Here is a 19,185-nt window from a genome sequence, read left to right as displayed (position 1 = left end):
TGACTAGTCCTGAGTTGTCAGCCCATCTTTCAGTTTATGCTCTGCACTCAATCCCACCACTCTCACAGTACTGGATTTCAATTTGTCTTGCGTTAAGCGCTGAGCTGCCTGAGCATATTAGCTTGAAGCAGCAAAGAAGTTGGACAAAGATCAGAGGAGTCATGAAATGCTCCCGCACGCCATCTGTCAATGAAATAGGCAGAGAAGTTAAAACAAACCTACGTTTCCATGGTATTTTGGTGTTCAAAATCTGTTGCTTTCCTCAATGCAGGCTCAATTCTTTTTTTCTTGACTGAATTCATGTCTATATAGCAGGAGAATGGTAACTTTCATGGACTATGTTAAGCAACAGCCACAGTTATAAATAAGTTGACAATTGAAGAAAGTATATCCTATTTTAAAATGTATTTGAATGGAAAAGCAATCAACCCATCCCTAGTTAAGGAGGAAGCTGAAATTTTCAGAAATAGCCCAATTTTCAACTTTATCTTCCTGACATTTCAGTTCTGATAAGTTTTGGTTACACAAAGTTAGAAATGCATAGTATTTTGATAATTTACATTAAGTTCACTTGTTTTTAACGATTTTGTAGGGTTCAAGTCCTAAATGGGTTGGCCTAGAAACTCCACATAATTTCACTTGCTGAGATGTGCCTTAGGGTGTTTTTTGTTTTTGTGGTGTTAGTGGGAAGATTTTAGCATATATAAAACAACTAGGGGTTCCTTAAAGCCAGCATATCAAAAGATGGGAATGCTGAGGAATGGGCTCTGAGGGGAGAAAATGGCTGCTCATCCATGCTACCAGGACAGGAACCTGTGAAGAACTGGGAAAGTGAAGGTTTATATATTGCTGAAAAACTTTATTTGCCTTTGTTTAAGCTATCTGTTGCTTTTTTGGGGGAACTAGGTTGTGGGAATGAATTTTTTCCTCCCTTAACATTAGGTTTGGGTGGAGAAATGCTCTGCAGAGTTGTGTGTACCTTAACGTGAAAGGATTTATCATAAGGTCAATTTTTTGGCCTTCCTCCCAACAGTGCCCTTCTGTTTTTTTAAGTCTACATAAACTGCTGAAATTTACGATTGATGAAAAAAGCAAGGTCAGAAAACTCCTCCAAAACGCTTTGTGCTCTGCAGCATAGGAAGAAATGTTACAGCCAGGACTTCACTGGTAACACCTTTTTAATAGGTCAAAGTAACTGTACAGTTCATTATATTCTTCCTGAGAATAATTTATAACCCCCATCAAACAAAAGGGAGCATGGTGGTTTTTATTTAACAGAACAGATGGTGTAACTGGAAAAAAAAATCAAAGAAAACATTCACACTGCTCTGCTGTAACTCCTCCCAGGCAAGATAGACTCAAAGATGGGTTAGTTAACTACAGTGGATTTAAAATATTCAACATGGCTTTAATCTTTCTGTATAAATTATATAAAAATGGGGAACACATATGGTTACAGAACTTCTCTTCTAAATGCGGCTCTGAGTTGCTCTGGTACAAAGCAGCTTTTTGCTTCCAAGGAAAATAACATTGCTACAAAAAACTGGCAAGTTATTCTGGTGAAAAGACACACAAGAGTTTTCAGTTGTGTTCTACAGCTAGTTTCCAAACAAACGTTTCACACATCCACATAAAAGTAAAAGGCAGAAAGATGAAGAGGGCTTTAGTTTCCTTTGAAATGACTGAAGGCTTGAAAATATAGCTTTTTTTATTTTCTTTCTCTGTAAATCGTGATTAGCATATTGCGACGTAAGTGTTCTAATAAAAAATTCCAGTCTGGATAGCTTGCATACTGTGGGCAAGAATTCTCAGCCCTGAGGTTTCCCAGAATTCTTCACCTCACAATATTTTTCTCCAATCTGCAGCTCGGACAGTCCTGGCTCTGAGATTGTAACCCCTTGGCAATTTTAGGTAACACACATCCTATGTGATGATGTAAAATGTAATTGTCTTCCCCAGTCACGATTCCCAAGGGCTTCTGTACAAACTTCATTCTGCGATAATGCCACATTTTGAATCCCAGACCATCTTGGCTTTATGGTAAAAACTTGGTTAAACTTTTATAATGAGAGAGAGAGAAAACCAACAGCTGTCAATCAGGTCTGATGAAGCAGGAGTCACTGGAAATCCAGGACTATGCAGGGTTAATCCTCACCGCTGGTGGAAGGCTAGATAACATCCTTACATGAGCAATATTCCTAAAAAGAATGACAAAAAATTCTTCCTCAGTGTTTAATGGGGTCTGGACTGACCAATCATTTTCAGTCTGGCTTGATCAATAACATCCAGCAAGTTTTTGGCATCCACAGCCAGAGCATGAGCAGCTGTGAGCATTTGCTTTTTGTATTCCTGCTGCAGGCTAGTCATGACGTATTGCTGTGCCAATTTCATCTTGTTAATCAGTTCAGCCAAGTCAGAGTTCAACAGCTTCTGTGCCATCTCAATCTGGAAAGATACAAGATTCAGTCAGGCCCTGCAGGCAGCATTTTCAGAGGAGGCAAATAAAACTGGGGTATCACACTCACGATGGAATTCCTAACCGTGGCTTTGTCCACGACAAACTAGACCAAGAATTCGCTCTTCCAGGCCACTGAACAGCCATCTAGTGTTAATAACTAGAGGACACTATTCACCAGTGCTGAATTTGAACCTCTGTCCTAGACAGTGGTGCTGGAACAATTTTTATAGTGCTGATGCTGAAGATGGAAACCACGTATTTGGGTCGTTATTACTACTTCAAGCCATGAGCTGCAGCAACACCCCTAGTTCCAGCACCTATGGTCACATAGATCAGATTCCTAAATCTGTTTCCAGGTTCCTAAATCATCCTCTCTCAGGCCTTTTTCTTAAAATTATCTTAACACTGATTATCTAAGCAATAATAAAATACAATAAATACGAAGGTGTAAGCTACAGATATTTTAACAAACCACACAGCAGGTGAAGTAAACATTTGGAAGGGGAGAGTCACTAAGCATCTCTCATACTCTAAGAATCATATTCTTCTACCATTCTCATTGACCCCTGTTCATTCAGATTTTGCAGGCACAGACACAATGACCTGGGAAAAAATTTAACCCTGACTCACTTGTGCTCTTGTAGAATGAGCCCTCACTCCATGAGGGGGAAGAATGTTAGCTTATAGCAGAGTAAGATACAGTGCGAGATCTATTTAGAGATTCTCTGAGAAGATATATCTTGACTTTGAACTCTTTCCACTACAGCTATAAACAATCTGGGAGATTTTCTGATTGTTTTTGTCCTTTGCAGGCAAAAGGCTAAGGCTTGTCGCGTGTTGGGGGAATGACATCCACTTTCTTTTTCAGATGCATGTGGTTTTGGAAAAAAACACAGGTAAGTGAATTGACTGTTCGTGTGAAATTTTGAAACTACTTTGTGGATGAACTTAGGATGTAAATGCTATGACTTTGTTTCTATGGAATATGGTGTAAGGTGGATTGTCATCAGTACTCTGAGACACCTTCCTGGCTGAGGTGATGGCTACCAGGAACAGAACTTTCAAGGATAGAAGAGACATGGATTCTGCCTTTCTCCTGTGTCAGGAGATCGGAAAAGGACTGAATTTTGATCGGCGACTGAGAGGACATGTGTAGGGGACTCAGAAACTAGAACTGTCTGGGTAAGTTGGGGGTGATGAGAATGACTCATTTAAGAAGGAGAGCATAATAGATTCATAGATATTAAGGTCAGAAGGGATCATTATGATCATCTAGTCCGATCTCCTGCACAACGCAGGCCACAGAATCTCACCCACCCACTCCTCCGAAAAACCTCTCACCTATGTCTGAGCTACTGAAGTCCTCAAATCGTGGTTTAAAGACTTCAAGGAGCAGAGAATCCTCCAGCAAGTGACCCATGCCCCATGCTACAGAGGAAGGTGAAAAACCTCCAGGGCCTATTCCAATCTGCTCTGGAGGAAAATTCCTTCCCGACCCCAAATATGGTGATCAGCTAAACCCTGAGCATATGGGCAAGATTCACCAGCCAGATACCCAGGAAAAGAATTTTCTGTAGTAACTCAGATCCCACCCCACCTAACATCTTATCATAGGCCATTGGGCCTATTTACCATGAATATTTAAAGATCAATTAATTGCCAAAATCATGTTATCCCATCATACCATCTCCTCCATAAACTTATCAAGTCTAATCTTAAAGCCAGATAGGTCTTTTGCCCCCACTGCTTCCCTTGGAAGGCTATTCCAAAACTTCACTCCTCTGATGGTTAGAAACCTTCATCTAATTTCAAGTCTAAACTTCCCGATGACCAGTTTATTGCCATTTGTTCTTGGGTCCACATTGGTACTGAGCTTAAATAATTCCTCTCCCTCCATGGTATTTATCCCTCTGATATATTTATAGAGAGAAATCATATCTCCCCTCAACCTTCTTTTGGTTAGGCTAAACAAGCCAAGCTCCTTGAGTCTCCTTTCATAAGACAGGTTTTCCATTCCTCGGATCATCCTAGTAGCCCTTCTCTGTACCTGTTCCAGTTTGAATTCATCCTTCTTAAACATGGGAGACCAGAACTGCACACAGTATTCCAGGTGAGGTCTCACCAGTGCCTTGTATAACGGTACTAACACCTCCTTATCTCTACTGGAAATACCTCACCTGATGCATCCCAAGACCACATTAGCTTGTCACCTGCCTGTCCAAGGTGTGTCTGACTGAAGAATAGGTTGTTCTGAGCCAACCTTGAATGCAGCGAAGGCATAGCGTTGTGTGGTCGGTCATCTAAGTGCAAGCTGCCGTGTGTCCCAGAAGCTGAAGCCCGTTCCTTATAGCAGTCCAAGGACTCCCCTGAATTGTCCATACCAAATCTGACAAAGTTACGAACATATCTAAGAGACTAAAAACCCTCAGTCAATGATTCCAAAGAAGCCCCTATAAACTGAATCTTCTTCAGGGGGTTAACATGGATTTCCTTATATTGAGCTGAAGACCCGACTCTTGGAAAAGAGCAAGGGCTGTCTGGGTAGAAGACAGAACTGCTTTGTAAGAATGGCTCTTGAGTAGCCAGTCGTCAAGGTACAGGAAGACTAGGATGTCCTCCTGTTGGAGGTAAGCAGCCGCTATTGCCAGGGCTTTGGAGAACAACCTTGGGGCACAGGATAAACTGAAATGAAATACTCTGTATTGGAAATGATCCTCACCTACAGTGAATTGTAGATATTTCCTGTGGGAACGGCGCGTATCGTTATATGGAAATAGGCATCTTGTAGGTCGAGGGCCGAAAACCAATCCCCCTTCTCCAGTGAAGGAAATATCGCTGCCAGAGTCACCATACTGAACTTCTGAGGCTTTACAAACTTGTTTGGATGTCTTAGATTTAAGATCAGCTTCCACCCTCCATCCTTCTTTGGTCTGAGGAAATACTTCAAGTAAAACCTCTTGACCCTGTGAGGGGGAGGGACTGGCTCTATTGCTACTACCAGGAGAAGACAGTTCATCTCCTGTCTTAATATAAACCCCATGAGGAATTGAAGAGAGGCAGTGCTGTAAAATGGACAGTATAGCTCGATGTTATGACTTCTGTGACCCACCTATCTGTAGTAGCCCATCTCCAGGAATGCTGGAAATAGGAAATGTGGTCCCTAAAGGGAGCGTGGTGGGCAAATTGGTGCAGCTGTAAAACCAGACTCATCTGAACCCTCGACTGGCCCATCAAAATTGCTGCTTCGAACATTGTTGTGTGGTTGTGGAGGGTCGGTGGGCATCCCTCTTCCTCTGAAACTTATGTATTTTCCTGTGGGATTTGGTGGATCTATGGAATCCAGAGAACTGAGCAGGATGCAGCCTCTGGGCAGTTCGTGACCTAAATGGTCCCATATTTGTAGGTGTATATATGCCCAAGGAACGTAAAGTGGCTCTAGCGTCCTTCAGTGTATGGAAGGACTCATCTGTGGTCTCCAAGAAAAGCTTATGACCAACGAAGGGGAAGTCTTCAATGGTGTTCTGTACTTCTTCCTGAAATCCCAAAAGCTGGAGCCATGATGGCTTGTGCATAACTACTGTTGTGGAGATGGATCTGGCAGCAGTGTCCAAAACATCCAGGTATGCTTGAAGAAAGGTCCTGGCCAATAATTGGCCATCTGAAATGAAGGACTGGAATTGCTCTCTATGTGCCTATGTCAGGTGTTCAATAAAGACCATCAATCTATTCTAGTCTGTGAAACTATTTGGCATCTGATAGTTTGCGATCCTGAATTGCAGGGTTGTTGATGAACAGGACTTCCGTCCAAATAAATCCAGTCTCTTTCGGTCCTTGTCATGTGGAGCAGACCTGGAGAAGCGTTGCCTGCCCTGCTTGTTTACTGCATCCACTACTATAGAGTTATGTGGAGGGTGGGAGAATAAGAAATCAGAGTCCTTAGGGGGAATATAATACTTATCTGCCCTTTTACACGTTGGTGGAATAGTAGCAGTTGTTTGCTACACAGCCTTTGCTGGATCCAAAAGAGCTTTGCTGATGGGTAATGCCGCCCTGGAGTGTGCTCCTGACTGTGGTATATCCAACAGCTTGAGTAGTGAATCCCTGACCTCTTCGAGTGGAATTTGAAGAATGTCAACTATCCTCTTTATAAGATCTTGAACTTGCTGAAAATCACCAGCCATGGAAGGTGGTGTAGGCACAACAGCTTCATCTGGAGACAAGGATGAGATCGGCATTTGATAGGTGGCCTCTTTATCCACCCTGGCCTCCTGTTCCTCAAATGTCTCCTCCTGTGTGGTTGGGGAGGAGAAGACTGAGCAACCCTAGCCTCCCTTTGAGACGGTACTGGTGGTCTGGAGAATTGTTGTTGGTAAGAAGTCCAGGGATCCCAGTATCGCCACCAGAGAGGGAGCCCATACAGGAGTGGGGGTGGCATGCAGAGTTGGTTCCATCACCTTTGATGGCAGTTGCGATCTTCCCTGTGACTGTCAAAGAATGAGTTCTTGACAGGATATGTTGGGGAACACTAGATTGAAAGAAGAAACCAACTGGAAGTCCCCTTAATGCTCCTCAACATCGTTCAGTGGAGGAGCCCACGTAGAAAGGAGTGGACAGTCCTGCAGTTCTGAGGGATGGTATCAGTCTTGAGACTGTGGTCTTGGTACCAAAAGATGCTCGATACCCATGTGGAGTGGGGATTCTGGCACATCCATTATGGACAGGTCTCTCACATATCTGCACTCTTGCAGTATTGAGTAGGGACTTGGTACTGACATGGTAGCCAAAGATGATGGTACCATGAATGGCAGGTGTACTGATGTAGGTGTCAATGGAGTTTGGCAGTGTTGCTTGCTCAGTACCGATGGTGGTGAATGGACAGGTGCCAACAGTGGGACTGAGTCTGACAGTACCAGATCAGGGTGTTTATGCTTGCCCTCCTTGACCCTGGATAGAGGGTACAGAAGCCCTTTTGGAGCCATGTCTCTCTCTCAAGCTCCAGGGCTTTCCAGCTCTGCTGGCCTCGGAGGAGGAGTTCTTCAAGTCAACAGTACCAAGCTGAGAGGTCGAAGCTTTGAAGGCTATAGATTTTACATGGGATTTGGGCTTTTTTGGAGTAGGCTCCTTGAGATGAGAGTCCATACGTCTCTTTTTGGAAGCCATCTAAGAAGCCCCCAATGACCTCGTGTTCTTAGGAGAAGCCTGTGCCAAGGTCACTGGATCTGTGCAGAGACAGATGTACACGGGGCAGGTCCCCTAACCTGATTCAGATGCTGATCAAAGTGAGTGCTCCATCAATAACAATCTGAGCTTAATCTCCCTGTTCTTCCTTGTCCTTGACTTGAGAGCTGGCAGAAATTGCACTTTTGGGAGACATGGGACTCCCCCAATCAACCATAGCTCACAGATATGGCCTCTTGGCATGAGAGGGACCGTCTGAAGCCTAGCAACCCAGTCATTCCCTGCCAAGATGACAAGGCTCTCCAAGGAAAAAAGAGAGGAGAAGAAAAAACAAAGTATTCTCTCACTACTAACACCTACTAAGTAATTATAACTACTATTAACAACCATACTAACAAAACTTAACGAACATCTATAAGAAGAATATGAAATAACCGAGGCACGCTCAAGGTGAGCACATTCGAGCTCTGTCTCCGGCCAAGGCAGCAGAGACAGAGCTGAGGGTGGTTTGCCTGCACATCCCTATATAGCCTTGGTGTCCTGCACGAGGAGGCATAGGGCACAAGTGTAGGCCAAACAGGCACTGTTAGCAGAAAAATTTCCAATTTAGGGCTCAAGGCACATGTGCATCTGAAATGGAGCACTCATGAGAACATTACTTGAAGAAGAAATGTGTCAGTATGTGAATAAATTAAAAGGATCTAGTATTTTAATATTTATAAAAGCTCATGATACAATACATGTCCCAATAATTATCCTAGTTGAAAATGACTTGACACTTAATGTACTGAATCGTATATGAGCAAATCCTTACATACCTCTCGGTGAGTGCTTGCAGGGAGCACTGGAATGGTCTCATCTACTGTTGCCAGTAAAGTTCGTAGTGCCAAACCAACTTCCTAATAAATTAAAAACAAAAATAAAAAAATCGAAGTGACATTGTAACAGGACAGAGTGCAGCACAACAATGTTCCAATACTTTCCGATTCGATTATGCCCTTTCAGCACTATTTTATTTCCTTCATCTTAAGTACATCATTTATGTCCTTACATCTCTTAACCAAACACCTATTACATCTTTAAAAATTATTGTGGATGTCAAAGGATTTCGGTCGAGAATTTCAAAAGCTCTCAGTATTGACCTAACTGCTTTGACCACTGACCAAAATGAGAGCAGAGCAATGCTGCTAAGCAGTTTTGAAAATTCCACCCTGAATTTTTTGCTTCCATAAAATGGAAAAATGGCTTAACCAGAGAAAACACATATACACAGCAAACTGACAGTGGCTGAAGTTTGTCAAAAGGTCGATTTAAAAAAAATCCACTTTTTCTTTGTAAAAAGTAAAGAAATTGCTGCAGACCACATTCAATTCTTCATGATCATAGACAGTCTTGCGTCGATTACTGATGGTAATGATTTTTCAATATCCTTCGAAGCACCCCTGTCCTGATAATGTAAATAATGCATGCACAGACTCAGACAGGTATGTTTCTGCTCACAAGCTTTCCAGTGTTACGCAGTTGTTCTATTTTTTGCACTGACAACTACGGTGCCAGTCAGGACAGAAATAAAAGAATGATTGAAGAAAATGGCATCTTCTTACCTTCACCATGGGCACATACTCCTCTGGAGGGGCAGGCTGGATTTTACTGGACATTTCTATTACAGCTTTCACCAGTCCAGTTACATTCTCATACACCTTGTCATTGGAACGATCCAAGTTGGCAGTGGGGGGAGGGCTGATTTCCTGTGGCTGAAGCTAAGAGCAAAAAAAGATGCTGTTTTTCCTCTCTTTCCCCAAGAGATGGTGCTAGATTACTTCACAAACTCAATAGAACTCCAGGATGTCATTTGCTGATTTAAGAAAGATCCTTCCCTCCACACCCCCTGAAAATGTACCCAAGGTTCTTTTTGATTAAGCATTGCTGTCAAATCTGAAGGTATTTAAGTCTAATTATTTTTCGACTGAGTTTGGTTAGTGAAATGAAGTTGAAGGAATTTTACACCATGAATTCTTTGAAGAGCTCCCCTTATGACTCGCTAAACAGAACAAGCAGCATTGAGAGAATCTGGGAATGAGAAGTACCGAAAAATATTTACAGCATGTTTAAAATTCCTTAGAGGTTCTCAACTGCAGAGATTGTTCCCTCTGAAATTTTGCAAGAATTCACCTTCAAGGCAGGAATGAATTTCATGGTGCAAGTTTTAGGGAGCAAATTGTTCAACCTGACCACTTGGTTTTCAGACCCCTCATTTTCTCAGCAAAAACTTAGATCATATTTATTTTGATACAGGAACTGGTAATTCACACATTTACCTGCATGGTCAAAAATACAGTTTTTCCTGAAAGATAAAGAACTTGACTCTTCACTGCCTTGCACCTCATGAAGTCATTTACACCTGTGCAAATAGATGGGGCACACTGCCAAATCATAATTCTTTGCTTTACACCCACTTTTTACTTAGTCTGCCTGGGTGCAAATAATAACACAAAGCTCAAGACAATGGAGTATCAGAGCCCAAATTTTCAGACAACTGTTTCGATCCCCATGTCAAGGATAAGTTGTTAGCAACATATGCAGCAGCAAAGAGGAAGAGTACTGCAGTGTATATTACCAAACATTTTGTTAGTGGAATCCACATGGAACATGAAGGAAAATGAAAATGTATTTATTTTACATGCTCAGGATTAAAGCACTGCCAATGCAGCTAAGACTCAACCTTTTAAAATATTTTCTCTCTGGTAGATCAGAGAAATACCAGGCTATATCCTGCAATCCTTAACTCAAGCAAAACTCCCATAGATCCCCAGCTAGGCTAAAGCAGAATCTAAGCAAGACTGAGGTGATCCTGATAGGAAGAGGAACAGACTTCGAAATACTTGGCACCTCTGTAAAAACCCCCACTCTCAACAGCATCTGCCCTTAGATTGTAAAGCTAGTCCACAACCTTAAAGTTTTTTTAGATACCTCAATGGTACTGGATGACCAGTACCATTTTGTAGCAAAAAACGTCCACTTCCATCTGCAACTGAGTAGTATTCTGCTCTGTTGGACAGAGACCTGGTCACAGGGATCCAAGCATTTGAGACTTCCAGGTTTGATTATGACAACCCACTATATCTAGGAATGAAGCCACAGACCCTGAAAAAGCTCTAACTGGTATAAAACAGAGCACTCCATCAAGTGTATCAACACAGCTCATTGAGGAGACACATTACCCCAGAGCTCTGCTCTCTACACAGGCTCTCCAGGGAATAGAGTGCAGTTCAATGGTTCTATCCTGCTATTCAAAGCCCTCCATGAAACTGACCCCAGCTACCTAGATTGCCACTCCTTCTGTAACCATGGCAGCTTGATTCCACAGGAAGCACGAGGCTCATGACAGTAGGTGGAGGAGGACTGTTCATAGGAGCTCGGCTCACACTAGGGACCTTAGTCCCTGAAAAGAAAAACGACTATGGCCCTCACCACTTCCAAAGTAAAATGCAAAACTCATTTCCTTGCTTAGCTTTCCCTCAATAATTCTCATGCCCATTCACACACAAATGTAAAAAAGCAAACAAAAAGCTATTTAAGCTTAAGTCTACAGAGTGGAAAGAAAAAAAAACAAACCCTAATTTGTATTTTTAAATACCTGGGAAGCACTCACATACTACAGTGATGAGGCCATAGAAATGCCTAGGCACTTTGCCTGAGTAAGGAATCCAGGATTTAGCACAGAGTAATCCAGATTTGTTGCATTCCGCTATGTAGGTGCTGATAGAAAATACAAGGATAAAGCATCCATCTCTTACATTGATGGGAAAATCAATATTGTTATTGGTTATGCTGGTGGTGCAAGGCTGTGTGGATTCTAATACATTTCAGTGACACTGTAGTAGAAATTAAACACTTAAATCATCTCTATTGTCAAGTCACATGCAAAACCATTTGTGAATAGCACGCACACGCCACGAACACACACACTCTGTGCTTACCCTCCATGGCTATTGTTGAGCAGAATATGTGGGAAGGTTAAAGAAATTTACCAAAGGAAGGGAAAAAAAGAAAAACAATATTAATAAAATGCAGCAGGAAAAACCCCAACAAAACAAGTGCAGTAACTAGAGATCAGTTAAAAAAAAGCCTGCAACAAAAATGCATTCATAACAATTTTGGCTGGCTCATGTTAGCTATTGGTCCATTTGTTATGGAAGCATAATGTCTGAGCAATCTTCTTAGCACCCCAGCACAGGAAATGAAGTTATTTGCCATGCACTCATGCTTACATTTTACAAAATAAATGGGGAAGAGGACATGCAAAGCTTGACAGGAACAAACCAATCTGGCAAATAGCAAAGTGGTAAATGGAGTTAGGGGTCTTTTTCATAGTAGGAAAGCGTACCAGGTGAAGTGCTGGTATTTTTTAACATGGCTAATAATCCATGGCTTGATAGCTCAGGCAGAGGTTGCATAATTCTTGCTTGAAGATTTGTTTTTGAAGTCCTCATAGTGGGAAATATTTAGTCATCTAACTGTACTGCTCTTGTTCATGAAGATTCTTGGTTAAGACTGTGGTTACAAACTACTGAGAGACCATTTTGGACTGATTACACACAACCCATTTGATTCCTTTGGCTGGGTCTTGGAATCACAGAATAAGGGTATCTGTAATTCTTGATACTTAATTTTTTTCTCTTTGCTGTTTCTATAGCCAACACCAACACTGTTCCACCGCAAACTAAACAGCCAGGGTTATCTTCACATGGTTGGCTGACTTCCCCTGAACAAGTAACTGTATACTGTACATTTTTTTGATGCCTCTCTTTCCACAGGCTCCAGGGATTAAGAACCTCAAGTCTTGTCATTTTTACTTGTATTCTGGCATTATGGAAAAGGGAGTTAGGAATTTAAAAGTTCAACCAGCACAATTTGCAAGAGACTCACTTCTTTATCATATTTTTATGCACTAATGACCCCAGGAAAATCATCTTTTTAACTTGGAAGACTTTGACAAAGCCATGTTGTATTCAAATACAAGCCTCCCAAAAGAAGGTAAGAGAAACCAGTTTCAGGAAAAACAGACTCTCAATGCAGAAAATTAACACGAAACTATTTTTCTTCTGAAAAGAAACCCATAACTCTAGCCACTGAGAGTCTGTGCATCTTTTATTAAATCTAACGTCGCCAATTACCTTTGCATTGTAGTTTTTGTCTGGCCCAGGTGTCAAAGGCATATTTTTTCTGCAAATGTTTTTAACGTGCATCAAATGTTAGTATTTATAAGGGAATTTTAGACAGAAAAGCCGAATTTAGTAACACATCTGTTATTGCTTTTTACATTTTCTGAGGTTTGGCAACTTGAAAAGCACTGGCATCATTTTATAATAAACAATCTAGCTCTAAGTGGCCAGTTCTGTTCATTTATGCTGATTCTGAAGCATTCAGATAATCTCAGAACAAAAAACAGAGAGAAAGAACCTTGTGGAAATAGTCCATTTTTGCTAAGCGTACGACTTCGATGGTTTGTTTTGTATTTCCCAGCTGGGGATGAACTGGGTTTCCATATTTTTTTTAAAACTATAAAACAGATATCACTAACCATACCAGCGATGTCCACCTCTGCAAGGGAATCCAGGTCTTCATTGCAGACTTGGGAAGGCTAGGATTGGATAACTGAGAGTTTCTCTTTTCCCTTGAGGCATGTTTGTAAAACTTCACTTCAGTTGTCCTTGCTTTATATCATCATTTATTTGTATTATGGCAGCACATAACTTATATGGCTTTGTGGGAGCTTATGTTGGACAGTGCAAGTTTAGCAGTGCTATAATATCTTCTTCACCTTTTTCCTCTCAGGATATTGTTGGAGCACAAAAAAATCACCTCTGTGGCCACTCTTGATGGCATCAGCTGAGAAAGTGGAGGCAGGGGAGGTAATGCTGTTGCCTAAGGATTCTGGGTCAGTAATATTACAACAGGAGAAATCGAATTTTCATGGTGCCATATTTTACTCCAGAGATGAAATGAAAGGATGTCAGGAATAAAACACCGCACTGCATAAAGTTTGTTTCACTGTTACAGTATCACCGACCCAGAGTTCTCAGGCAGCATCATATATTGCCCCTGAAAAACTGCTCCCACTGAGAACAGCTCCAGCCTCTTCCACTTCAGGAGGCAAAGAGGCCACTTGAGTTTCAACTTCCTGATAATTTGCAAGGCAAACAAATCCCCAAAAGCAGTGAACAGACATGTTTAAAGGTGACCTGTATGTTAAGAAACAAATCCCATTTACGTCAGCCCCTGGAAAAGGGGCACTTAGCACATGCAGCTTTTTTGTGCTTTAGGCCAAACTGCAGCATCCACTCCACTGGGATGCTCCAGAGCGCAGAGTTTTGCGGTGTGACAGCCATCATGGAATCCCGCTTGGGGGATGAAGGGATCAGGTGATTGTTTAGTATATGGAGCAGTTCTGTAGTTTCTTATGTTGCTATTTCATCTCTATTAGAGATGAAACAGTGAACAAGAAAATCTTCTAAAAAACACATAATATACTTAAATGCACCATTTACTGGGCCCTTCCCCACAGCCCCCTATCAGGGCTCTAGGGCAGTGGTTCTCAAAGCTGGTCTGCCGCTTTTTTCAGGGAAAGCCCCTGGCGGGCCAGGCCGGTTTGGTTACCTGCCGCGTCCGCAGGTTCGGTCGATCGCGGCTCCCACTGGCCACGGTTCGCCACCTCAGGGCAATGGGGGCTGCAATGGGAAGTGGCGTGGGCCGAGGGATGGGCTGTGGGAGCTGCGATCGGCCGAACCTGCGGACACGGCAGGTAAACAAAGCGGAGTGGCCCACCAGGGGCTTTCCCTGAACAAGCGGCGGACCGGATTGAGAACCACTGCTCTAGGGCAGCTGTGACATTGCAGCAAGAAGCATGCTGGAACATCACAGCAGAGAGGGGGACAAGAAAAGAAGTCGAGTGTCCCACGCATCCTAATGAGCAGAGACATGCACCACAGTGCCTAGGACACCTAACCACTATGTAAATAATCATATGATTACTGAAATAAGTAGAATTGTGGTTATGCTATTTGCTTTCCACCAATTAACATCACTCTGATAAGCTGGGAGAATGGGCAGTGAGAATGGTCTCTTGTACCCCACATATCAGTTGCTCTTCAAGCTGGAAGTAACGGCCAAATGAAATTCCAACTAAGCACAACGGCAGGTGAAGGGAGATGGATGGGGGAGGGAGAGTATTATTTTCAGGAATTCTTGTTCCAAACAAGGTCCGACTGGAAGGAGATGCAAAACCACAGTAGCAAACAGCGAGTGTGAATATGTCCCATGACAACGTATTCAGTTACAAGCTTCAATTTTGTTTTCACTTTCAGCATCAGCTCACACATTAGTAACTGCTGATGGTTCTTTTTTTGGTGCATAATGAGCAATTAGCTAAAACATACTTCATTTGACACTGAGCAATGTACCTTCACTCCTTCATTGTAGCTGTCCACAGGGCTGTTGAGACTGGCAAGACTACCCAAATGGCTGGGGGCTCCAGGACGAGGTGGTTTCTTTGGCGGAGCTGCATGATCTAGTTAACAACATATTTTGCACACCTTACAAAAGGACTAAATTTATTATATTGACTTTATAACATTTTGGGAAGGTATTCAGCACATTGAATAAGCTTGTTCTATTTCCATTTATGAAAACTCCATCTGCCAAACTATGCTTCTTATCTTTATTTCAGCTAAAGGAAGTCAGAGACTAAAAGATCCCACAGTCTTTTTTCAAGCCTTGAAACAATGAAGATAACAACATGAACATTTTAATAAAGCTCAAAAATCTCAGCCACAAATTTGAAAATTCTGTGGCCAAAAGTTTGGCATTTAAATTAAATCAGCCAGGACTCCTCCCAAAACAATCAATAGATGTTGTGAGTGCTTACCACTTCTGAAAATCATGCCAAACTGTATTTAGATGCCTAACCTCAGGGTATCCAATACTGGCCTAGATTATTATTTACTACTGTGGCAATTAATGCAATTTCTGAGATGAGAAGAAATGCATCAAAGATCAGGAACTTGAGTGTTCATGCTGATTATATAGTAAATGTATGGCTCACCTGGTTTACCCACAGGCTGATATATGTGTTGGTTACCAGCCTGTAAAAGAAAATTTAAGTTTAGTATTCTAGTTATTACAATTACGGTGTTTATAACTCAGGATCCTCATCTGAAAGATTTGTTGTTGTAAGCTTAGCCATTAGAGTTATCCAATTTCTTTAAGATTTCCAGTCACAGACATTCCAAAAGTATTTCCCCTGCTCCCCCCGCATTACTTTAAGGTATCACGAGACACATATTGCTTCCAACTACAATTTCAGATAACATTACTTAGGATAAAAACGTTCATTCATCTTGTGTTCTGCTGCTCACAACCACACTGGCCTTTATCTGTATTACTAATAGTTTGTCCTTGCAAGGCTGATACTGGCATTAGTCAAATAGGATGGCACATTTACCATATTTAGTTCTCTATCCAAAGATAATTTTTAAATAAGTTGTGGCTGTTAAGAGAAAAAATTGTAGCAGAACAATTAGAAGACTGCATGCCTAGGGTCTTTTCTATTGCTATAGTTTAAATCAGATTAAGCAGACTTTTAGAAATGCACAGTAAAAACAGAATAAATAAAAGATAGTCTACTTATTAATTTGGAAATTCTTTATATTGAATTGAAATGAGTTGCCTTGCTAATTATATTTACACAGCTTACTGTCAAGTCAGAGGGAAATCTGTTTAGTCAGAACAGAACAAATGCTGTATATGAGACTTGCATTTGCCTTCTTGAAAAACAACAATCTAAATACACTCATGTTTTATGAAAGAGCTTCTGCAGATTGGGGTTTCTTTTGCAAATTAAAAATGTTGACATAGCTACAGTTCTCAGTAAGCACAGCAATAAAACATCTCAACAGGACATTTATTTATTAAGTGAAAACTATTCTGAAACGGGCTGTATATCTATACGGTAAAAAGACTGGAAAGAGATTTAAAGTCTCAATTGCATTAAATCTAAGGGAGCTGCATTTTCAACACTTTAAAAAGAACTAATTCTGAGAACTGAGGGTTCACCTAAACTTGTGCAAAGACACGTGAGTTCTTGCACAAACTCACCATTAGCTATGGATGAATCCAGTATAAATCACTGCATAGAGTGCTAATTAATTCACATGCCCAAATTAGCTGTTACTAGTGTAACCTCAGCAATCAAACTTGATTTTGGGGTGTGTGTTAGAGAACATTTGTGCTTGCAAATCTCTCTCTTAGGTACTCACATGGCCCGCATTACTGTAGTAACTGAGCACCTCAGAATCTTTAAAGTATTTATACTTTCATCACCCTGGTGAGGTAGGGAACTATTACCCCCATTTTGGAGACGGGGACTGAGGAACAGAGACATTAAAGGACTTGCCTAGGGTTGCACAGGAAGTCTGTGGCAGAGCAGAGAATTGAACCTGGGATTCCCGAGTTCCAGGCTAGTGCCCCAGCGAATGGATCATCCTTCCATTAGCAAAGCTAACAGGATAAGCAGCTCTAGAGACAGCAATGCAGTATTTATCCAAAAGAAGTTTTGTCAGGTCTGCCTTATACCAGCTGCCTTATAAAAGCTCAATTTAACCAAATCAGAGGTTGCAACATTCGCAGAAATGAATTTTATGGTATTAAAATTAAAGGCAGAGATGGCAGTGACAGCTATAGTTAAAGTTGTCTAACACTTTCCATTATAAGACCCTGTTTCCAGCTGCTTAAAACTTGGCCAGATTTTAACCATGTGGTCTGAAAATTTCCATGCTGGGTCTCTGCCTCATATTTGCAGAAGTACCGAACATTCATAACTGCAAGTGAAGCCCACTGGAGTTGCGTTCTAAGTATTCTGAAAAATCAAGCTCTAGCCGTCTCAAGCTGAGCACCAAAAATTAGTAGACACTTTTAGCTTTTATCATTTTGTGCTTCAGCTCCCCCTGCTGTAAAATGGGGATAATTTCCCCACCTCATCTCATCTGGGAATGCAGGGCTGTGTAGTTTGAGTTTTACATATAGTGCATTTCTCATTTAGGGCACAAGCAGACATCCTGGGATCAAGCAGCCATGGGAAGCAAAATTTATTAAAGGGGATGGGGGAACTGAACTTCGGTGTCCACACATTGTGGGTGAGTGCTCTAACCACTAGGCTAAAAATTACAAGGAACCATCTCTCCCACCGCCTCCCACTGGGGCTTAAGTGTGTGCTAGGTGACCTGGTGCCTAAACTGAGGCTGCTGTGCACATGTCAAGTGGCAGATCTTTAGATGCAATGGGCACTTTACCAGCAGAAATTTAGGTGTCTACAGAGATAGGCAGCAGCTGGGCAGGGGTTTTGAGGATCTAAATTTTGGATTTAGGTACCTGAAGTGGCAGTTAGGTGTCTTAATCCCTTTGTGGATCTGTCTCAAAGTCCCTCTCCCCTATAATATTTAAGTTATGAATGAGCACAATAAAATCTCAGAGTTTTGAACCACACACTTCATTTGGAACTGGAATCAGGCAGCAGCAGACACACCAAAAAAAAAAAAAAAGCAAATACTGTACAGTAATTACATTACTGTGTTAAATGTAAACTAAAAAAAATAAAGGGAAAGTTAAAATTTTTTTGACAAGGTAAGGAAACTGTTTCTGTGCTTGTTTCATTGAAATTAAAATGGTTAAAAGCAGCATTTTTTCCCCCTGAATAGTAAAGTTTCAAACCTGTATTAAGTCAATGTTCAAAAGTTATAAACTTTTGAAAGAACCACTGCAATATTTTGTTCAGTTATCAACCACCTCCATATCCAAGGTGTTTGTAACTCTGAGATTCTACTGTATTTAACAATTTGGATTTTACAAGAGCAGCTCAAACTAATGAGAAAGGCGAATTAAAAAAATATGAATTTAGAGAAACACTGATGAAGGCAATCACTAGAGAAAAGTTACGTCAACCAGTCCAATGAAACCATTAACACACACACATACACACACAGCACAACCACCTACTTTCAATTTCTGTGGTACAGAGACGACAAAGGAAGTGAAACTATTTGAGACCCTTTTTTTTTTTTTTTAAACACAAAAGACATGACTTAAGTCAGTGAGTGAGAATATATCATAGCTGCAGCTGTTGTCTGGCAGTAAATGAATGAATATTGGATCTGCCCCATTTGTTTTCTAGTAGCTCATTTACCCCCAGAGAGATTGTTGTTGTTGCATTACTCAAGACTTATATTACTTATGAGAAAGCTCTTCAGTTACTTAAACATCCGCATAGGTAATTTAATCTTGCTTCCTGTTGACAGAAATCTAAGCAAAACTACCCCTATTTTTAAATAAAAGCCTTGGCTAATCATCCCATGTACACTGTAAAATAATCAGAGTGTATTTGCTAAAACATTCAGGCATTTGTTTCAACAGCAGCACCAAGAAAAAGAACCCCAAACAGTTGTGTGAACAAATTTGCTGTTGCTGCCATTCCCGTAGAAGCTAAGCCTCTGGAA

At 41.3% G+C, this 19,185-nt stretch overlaps 1 protein-coding gene across 17 annotated transcripts in view; it reads right to left on the bottom strand.

Annotated features, from left to right (window-relative positions):
* Positions 1 to 1,160: 1,160 nt before the first annotated feature.
* PTK2 (protein tyrosine kinase 2) overlaps positions 1,161 to 19,185 on the bottom strand; it is a 377,029-nt gene continuing 359,004 nt past the window's right edge. For all 17 annotated transcript variants that reach the window (XM_073330034.1, XM_073330030.1, XM_073330031.1 and 14 more), the window contains 5 exons: positions 15,741 to 15,780; positions 15,100 to 15,206; positions 9,241 to 9,396; positions 8,455 to 8,535; positions 1,161 to 2,445 (listed from right to left, as the gene is read on the bottom strand). In XM_073330034.1, the coding sequence (XP_073186135.1) occupies positions 2,233 to 2,445; positions 8,455 to 8,535; positions 9,241 to 9,396; positions 15,100 to 15,206; positions 15,741 to 15,780 (597 nt within the window). In that variant the 3' untranslated portion in view covers positions 1,161 to 2,232. The remainder of the gene's footprint in view (positions 2,446 to 8,454; positions 8,536 to 9,240; positions 9,397 to 15,099; positions 15,207 to 15,740; positions 15,781 to 19,185) is intronic.

Source organism: Lepidochelys kempii, chromosome 2, assembly GCF_965140265.1.
Source record: "Lepidochelys kempii isolate rLepKem1 chromosome 2, rLepKem1.hap2, whole genome shotgun sequence".
Lineage (NCBI taxonomy): Eukaryota > Metazoa > Chordata > Testudines > Cheloniidae > Lepidochelys > Lepidochelys kempii.
The sequence above is the reverse complement of the archived record's forward strand: the minus strand, read 5'-3'. Positions and strand labels throughout refer to the sequence as shown.